The sequence below is a fragment of the Quercus robur genome, chromosome 2 (assembly GCF_932294415.1).
Source record: "Quercus robur chromosome 2, dhQueRobu3.1, whole genome shotgun sequence".
NCBI classification, from domain to species: domain Eukaryota; kingdom Viridiplantae; phylum Streptophyta; class Magnoliopsida; order Fagales; family Fagaceae; genus Quercus; species Quercus robur.
Genome location: NC_065535.1, coordinates 75,038,181 through 75,046,358, shown reverse-complemented (window position 1 = coordinate 75,046,358; position 8,178 = coordinate 75,038,181). Strand labels below are relative to the sequence as shown.

General features: G+C 33.9%; 1 protein-coding gene across 1 annotated transcript; it reads left to right on the top strand.

The window, feature by feature from the left end:
* Positions 1-5,964: 5,964 nt before the first annotated feature.
* Positions 5,965-7,913, top strand: LOC126703326 (uncharacterized). Its single transcript, XM_050402295.1, has 4 exons — positions 5,965-6,320; positions 6,390-6,960; positions 7,286-7,338; positions 7,808-7,913. Exons 1-4 carry the CDS (start codon positions 5,965-5,967, stop codon positions 7,911-7,913), a joined length of 1,086 nt encoding a protein of 361 aa, XP_050258252.1.
* Positions 7,914-8,178: the final 265 nt, after the last annotated feature.

The following is an 8,178-nucleotide window of genomic DNA, read 5'->3' as shown; positions in this document are numbered from 1 at the left end:
AAGCCATTTGAATCTGTAACTCACTATGATAGAAGGAAGCTTCAAAGTAAGTATTTAGGATAATCTGATAGAAAACTTTCCATCCTTACTGAAATAGTGAAATGGCTGTTTACCTAATTGCTTTAGAAAAAACATAGGGATTATTTACTTTTTTGTTGATGGGTTGGTTTGATTTTCTTTAAACTTTGTATTGCATGTTGATGTTGGTAACATAAATGTGCATAAATATGTAGTTTTAGCTGTGTTTCTCTTTGAATCTGTAATTGAGTTTCTGCACACACTAGATAAGTCTTTGGGAACTTTGTTACTGAGTTTAGTACAATGTTTTGACAATAATCAATTTGAATTTTTTTTTTTTTTTTTTTTTTTTTTTTTTTTTTTTTTGGGTGTGGAAACTGAGCTATGGGTTTGAATTTGTTTAGTGGTAGTCTATGGTTGGTCTGCATTTATGCTTGCTTTCAATCAATTTGATGTTAGAATTATGACTTAGGATCTGATCTGCTTTTGTTTACTTCAAATTAATTTATTTCGAATTAGTTCACTTCGATGTAGTTTACTTTGATTAAGTGCACTTTGAGTTAGTTTGTTTAGGAATAGTTCACTTCAAGTTAGTTTGTTTTGAATTAAGTTATTTCAAATCAATAGCATTGGAATATGAGTTAGGCTTAGAAATTGAAAATTAGTCTCTTGAGGATTGTAGTCACTTTAGTTTCTTATCTATCATTGTACTTGCATGGTTACAAAAAGTCTTTTTTTTTGAGTTAAACAAAAAGTCTTCATAATTGAGGTATTTTGAACTTCTGCAAAATCAAATTTTAATCTATGAATCTAATGATCATTATTGCTTTCTTCTAAAAGTTATGTTTGGTATTCGTTTGCTGATTTAAATATGCTTTTATGCTTGGAGTTTTAATATCATTGAACAATTTCTTATTCTTTGACATAGTTGATGTTAAGCTATTTTGGAATGCATTTAATTGTAGGAAAAGGAAACTGATAGCTGATTATTTCAAGAAACAACAAAGGATCCTTGAAGGTTGTTTGGGTATGCTCTTTTCTAAACACACAGCGTTGTTGTTTTGAATCAATATTCTGTTTTTTATTGTTTGATTGAAGGAACATGAGAGAGCTTGAAAGTTAATGTTGATTATAATTTCTCTAGAAGTGAACATGAGTAGAAACGCATTTAGAATATATCACTAAATCAGTTATCTATTTAGCCAAATTTTTTTATTTATGTATTGATATATGAGTCTGGATGCTACAATGGGTCATGAGCTGTACTCACAACCTATCCAAACATTAACAATAGCAACAATGACAATGACACCAAGGTACTCTAAAGTCTCTATCCTTGACTTGGCTATGTTTTTAAAATACATTTGCAATCACATTGTTCCTGCACATCTACTTCTCTATTTGGTAACCAAATGTGGTTTTATTTGTAGAGCTAAATTCCAGTTTCTTTGTTATTTGTATATATCAGTATATATTATATCTTGATGTTGTTTAGTCATTTTATCTTCAATCATAATCGCAAATTGTTCATGAAATCCTTGGTTTGAAAGGAATTGTCTTAGAGTGGTTTGTAAGTAGATTTTAATACGGTAGAAACATAAAGTCAAATTTCCATTTTAAATGTTGGTTGCATCAATCTTGATGCTAGAGTTTAAATTGGTGAATGGTCATTGCTTAATACTGCCAAGTAAAACAGATTTGGCTCTTAAGTTTTTGCTATAGGGAATTTCAAACTTTGGTCTATGTTATTTAACCTGACTTATGGTCATCTTTTTCTATTTCTCACAAATGACATATTTTTCTTTGAAGTGATTGGCATTATTAAAACAAAGGCCTTGATAAAAGAAAGTTAGTTGTTGTACATCATGCTGAGTGTCTCACATATTATCAGCATCTTTTGGAACTTCAAGAAAATTGGGAATATGTTAGAAAATTTTCCTTCCTATTTCAGTTTTGCATTTACATACTTTAATATTTACACTCATTTTTAGGCATTGTATTTCATAATCTTCACTTGATTATTTGCTGTCTCAGTGTACTGTTCAATCAAAATGTAGAATTTAAGTTTTGGGGCCATCAAAGCTGTTGGCATGGAAGGAACATATATTCCAATCCTACATATGTAAGCCTTGAACTCATTTCTAAATATTACATGTACGTTGACATATTTTTCTTTAATATTCTTGTAGGACTTTTATGCACTCCTTTTCCTTTCTCACCACATTCATTTTCTTCTTATGCAATCCTTACATCAACTTTCTGTTTGTTTTTTTGAAGGATTCATTAAGATGCTTCTTTATTATTTTATTTTCCCCCCATCTTAGATTTATGTGCAAGTGCAGTTCATGTGGGTCAAAGAAGTATACACCTAGAAGATCAAATTCTACTTGAATTGTTATTAGGAATTTTCATTTTCTAGGTTTAGTTACTTTTTTATTTTTCAATTAGGTGGCACTCTCCATATCCATGTAAAGAGGTCAGTATTTTCTTTTAAGCCTTTGTGTTTTTGGCAATCTTTACACCAACATGGAAAATTCCATTAAGACAAAGAAACCAATGATGTTTCATAGTTATCAGAAGGACAAGATCACAAGGACTCATGTTTAAGGTCGAGCAAGCTTGGATTATAGCTGTTGACTCAGGCAGAGAGGCAGAGTATCAGAATAGAGCAATGGAAGAATTGTAGTTGTGACTATATAAACGACAATGTTTATATTTAAAACAACTATATTACCTGTACTTTAGGATTAGTTTAATTCATAGCTATTATCTATATACATGTGTATTAATTTGATTGGTTGTAGAGGCTAGATCCGTATATTGTGGAGTTAGTAAGAAGTTAGTTACTCTCAGACTTTTTTTTTTTTTTTTTGAGAAATAATTACAACATGCTGCTTACCACGCAGCTCAAACTCTTTCCCCTCTAGACCCCCAAACACTTTGTACACGGGGAGGTGCCAATTTAGCTACAAGGCCTTTGGCAGACTTTGTATAAATACTTGATGTACTTTTATTTTCTTTCAATGCAATATAGAATTCTCTCATCAAATTCTCATAATAGTTACTTTGTTGTCTCAAATGACATAGCGCCTCAATGAAAGAGCTAGCAAGATGCTCTACAATATTGGCACTTGAAAAGCTCAAAATTCCATTTTTGACAATTTTGAGTCCAACCTTAGGAACAAACTCTGGCAGCCATGGTATGACTTCGCCGTTCAGGTTAACCCTATCTGTAAGGTTGAATTTATTCAACCATCTAATTGGCTTTATTCCGTGCCAAACTTGCTTGTAATTCAGCATTTAGTAACCCTGTATTTAGGTGGGATTGTTGTAAGGGTAGTGAGTGAGATAGTGTGAAGATTGCTCAAGAGTGTGCAAGAAAACAGAGTGTCGCGGCTGGGACTCGCGACTGGACTCGCGGCTTCAACCCGCCAGAAGATGCACACGTGCCAAGCATGCTGGAAGATGAACAGTCATGCTAGCTGGAGCACTACAGGACAAAACAGGACAACTGGCCATATGGTTAACTCGCGACTGGAACTCGCGACTTAGTCAAGCCGCGAGGTCAAGCCGCGAGCCACCCCTGTTTTGGAAAAACCTGACGTTTCGCATTCCACTCCTCTTCAGTATAAATACCCTTTTAACCCACGATTGAAAGAGAGCTTCCAGAGAGAATTTTGAGAGAGAAACCCTAAAGAAAAACCAGATTGTTTCACCCACAATCTCTACCTTAGAGTCTCATCAAATTCCCTCACTCTCTTCCTCTCCATTGTCAAATCCTTGAGAGGCCTTTATACCAAACCTGGTTCTCACCATTATCATCTCTGTGAGACAGACGTTTGGAGTTCTGGGAAGCAGTTAGGAAGGAGCCAATATTCATTGGTTGATGCTACGGTGAAGTAGCGGAATCCGGAAAGCTAGAAAAGAAAAAGGTTCGGCGCAACCTCGTTGGAGCAAGAAGCTTGGAGGGCTTAGGTGCATTGGGTAGATTAGGCTTGGAGGGTCTATTGCTGTCCTTGTATCCCAACTGTATTTTCTAGTGGATTGATTACCGCTTGGAGGGCGGCGGAGAGGTTTTTCGCCGAGGTCTTCGGTTTCCTCTTCGATAACATATCTGGTGTTATCGCTGTGTTTGCATCTTCCTTCCTCTCTATCTCTGCCTTTACATTAATCTGCTGTGGTTTATTTTGATGTGGCTTAGATAGTTGTTTAATCAATTCCATGTTATAGCATATGTTAAGTTTCCGCACACTAGTTGTTTAACATATTGCATGTGTTGATTAAATTGGTTTTTGGGGGTCTAAACGTTCAAAAGTGTTTTTGTACACGTTTTTGAACTTTCACTATCCTTTAAGAACTTTCCTGTGCATCGCACGAGTTAGCGACTAGTGTTGTTTAAAAACTAAAAACATGTGTTCAAACACATATATCAAACATGTGTTTGAAACAGAACAAACAAATTGGAACGTTTTCTCAAAAAAAAAAAAAAAAAAAAATTGGAACGAGAGAAAGATTCTAAAAAAAACATCTTTAGGGAAATAAATTTTAATTTAGATTTACTATACTTTCTTGGTATTATTTTGTTTGTCTTTTAGTATTCCATTTTTTTTCAGTTCCAAATTGGATTATTTCTTTTATTTTGACAGTAAATGTTCCTTAATTTACTGAGTTCCATATTCAAGTTTAAATATTTAAAAATTTATAAGCACAATTTGAAATCTTCTAGTACTATAATTTTGAAGAAACGTCCGTGTTCTTTTTTCAGAAAATAAAAAGATTTTCTAAGCTTGCAGAGAAAACTTTACCAAACCCTTCAGCCAAAAAAAAAAAAAAAGCCCTTCACCGCAGCCACCACCACCGCATTTCTCACACTCTCAACCCTCTGTTTTGGACATTGCAAGGTAATCTCTAACCTCAAATTTTTTAATAAACCAAACCAAAGCATGTATTATTATGGTTAATGATCAAGAATTAAAAGCTCTGATTGCATTTTTTATTTATTTTTCTTTTCTGTGTAAAACCGAAAATTATGTCTTTTTTATGGTTTTGTTGTTGTTGTTGTTATCTGTGTTTGCATGTTTTGTATTGAAGAGAGAGAGAGAGAGAGAATATTGCTTGGATGAGGTTTCTAGCCTTTTGTTTTAGGATGCATTGATATGAACTACACACTAGGAAGTACGGACACTTCATTTAGTACACGTGTCATACACCATTTTATGTTAAAATTTTTCAAAAATTGCTTGTATCACCATGTTGTACTCGTGCCCATACCCATACCCTGTGCTTCCTAGGCTACACCCACAATGTTTGGTTGCCAAGAAATGAAGAAAGTGCAAGAAAAGATGGGGACTTTTTAAAAAAAAATTCATTTTAAGCAATGCTAGGACTATAAATTATTGAACAACTTTTACCCTAGTACTCGCCACATGGCGAGTTGTGAATGGTGGAGTTATGGACTCACTATTTTTCCTATATTGCTTACAGCTCGCCACGTGGCAAGTTGTGCAATCAGTTGTAATCGTAGCATTTTCCATTCATTTTTTCAGATTTTTATTTTTATTCTAACATTATTATTTTATTTACTGAGATGTAGACTTGGCTTTTTTGATAATCAATTAAATATTTTTTATTAGTCACTTGTGTATTAAGTGAGCAATTTATCAATTATGTCAGCAATTTTAATGAGATGATAGTAGGGATCAAAATGAAAATTTAGAAAAACCTAAGGACCAAATTAAAGACTTTTACAAAGTGACCGATTTTTTTTATAATTTTTTTAAGTTTAAGATTTCCCTCTTAAATTTTTTATTATAATCTGGATAAATATATAGAAGAATGAAAAAAAAATATGCAGCTCAATTAACAATTTTGTAATAGATGTTTATTCAGTGTCATATGTGATATGTGGACATTAATTTTTATTTCCTCTTTTTTGCAAAGGTAGCCATGGTATTGCAAGGGGACAGTGTCATAAATCTTAAGGGGCTTAGAAGTAAGAAGAAAAAGATGGTTGACAATAGTAATCGGAGGCCATGGTCGGAGCTCCCTGACGCTTTGCGTTACATGATCACCAAGTTGCTAGGTACTATAGACTATCTCATGTTTGGCTGTGTCTGCAGAGCATGGAGATTGTATGCTGTGGCAAACAGGCAAGAGTTTATGGCATCCCAACCTCCACTTGTTATGTTTATGCCAAATCGTTCTAAGAGAGCTTGTTACTTCTATAACATCTTTGATGGAAGGAAGTATAAGGCAAAACTCCCCAACCTTGTTGGCAAAATCTGTTATAGGATCTCATATGGGTAATTGGTAGTAAAAGACCAGATAGATGCGGTAAATTCTCAAATTTGGCTTATAAATCCTTTTACAAGACATGAACTCCGTGTCCTTAACCCTCCCCTAGAGCATAATCGTGTCATCCTTGCTTCTTTAGAGACACCTTTGTCAAAGTTTGTAATCACAGCCTTTCGCAGATATGACTCATATCTACAGTTTTGTAGATCCACATATGCCGATTGGTCTCATTGTGATTGCAATGATCACTGGATATTTGTTGATTTAACCGTGTACAAGCGAAAATTGTATGCAATAACAACTGGTGCTGGAATAGGAGTGGTAAATCTAAACTCTTGTCCTTATGTGACCCCATTGGAAGTTAAATCCATTCCAAATTTGAAAGGTGGACTGTGGTTACGGGGTCCTGATGAGCAGCTCCTGTTGATTAATGCAATTGGAAATAATCATGAAGTTTATGAGCTAAATTTTTTGAAGATGGAATGGGTGAAAATGCAAAACTTGGGAGATCAAGCATTGTTTCTGGATTATTATGAGGGCGGCTTAGGGTTTAGCAACAAAACCAGATGGAAAGATAGTGAAAGACCTTCTAATGGCAGATACTATTTTGATCGTGATAACACGACATTTGGTTCCACTTCATGGATGGTAGGCGCCACCAGTCTTTCCCTTTCATGGGAAGAAAATGTATGCCAAATACTTTACGATTTAAACCATCTTGGTATTTTCCACACGAATCTTGCAATGTGGATCTTTCTCTCAGGAGTCAAGACTAGTTACATTCATTATCCCTACCATTTATATATTGAATGAATCATTTGGACAAGAGTTTGAGGGGTTTTATATATTTGTTGCTCTTTATTTCCCTTCTTTTCGACTTTTAACTCTTTTTGATGTCATTCTCATTGAAAAAAATTCCCTGCAACCAGGTTATTTGCTGTTTACTGCTGCCCATTTTGTGTTTCTTAAATAGTCAACCTGTGCAGATTGTACCATCTCTTTTGTGATAAGAGAAATCCAACAATGGTAATTGTATTCTTCTCAACAAAATGTTCTTCTTAAAATTTTTAGATCATTGTTACGTTTACCACTATTGTCATTGTTATTATTGGCTTGATTATTTATTTCTTAATAAAATTAATGAACTTGGAACAAAAAAACATACAAAATTTAAATTTTAAAAAAAAGTGACTAAAAAGCACCAAAATTTTCAGTAATTTTTAATTTCAGCAGCAATAGATCATTGTAAGAAAAATGGATCAAGTTTCTTTTATTTTTGATTTCTTTTTTAACTTAATGAATTTCGGAATTATAATTGTTTAATATGGTGGCACCTTATTATGTTTTCCTCTCATTTTCACAAGGTGCCGAAATATACGAACACTAGTTCTTGATAGGATTAAAAATACATAAGACAGCAAAATGGGCATGAGAACAAAGCAACCTGAAATGTTTGAATCTTTTCTGACTGATTTTCACTAACTGTCGTGTTAAGGGAACCAAATTACACATTTGCAGAGTGCATTGAAGACAATGCAGAGCACAGTGAAGATCAAACAGATGTACAGAATGCAGAATGTAGTGCTCAGGATACAGGGTGAAGATTAATATTGAAAGTTCAAATAGTGTATAACACCCTTGAACGTTTAAACCCCCAATTTACAAATTAACCAATTCAAGCTTTATGTCATACAACTAGTGTGCGGAAAATGAACAAAAGCTATAATATAGAATTGGAAAAACTATCTAAGCCAAATTAAAATCTCAACCTATAGTAGATAATAAAAAGCAAAGATAAAAGGGAAGGAAGATACAAACACAAAGACAACACGCGATGTGTTATCAAAGAGGAAACCGAAGCCCTCG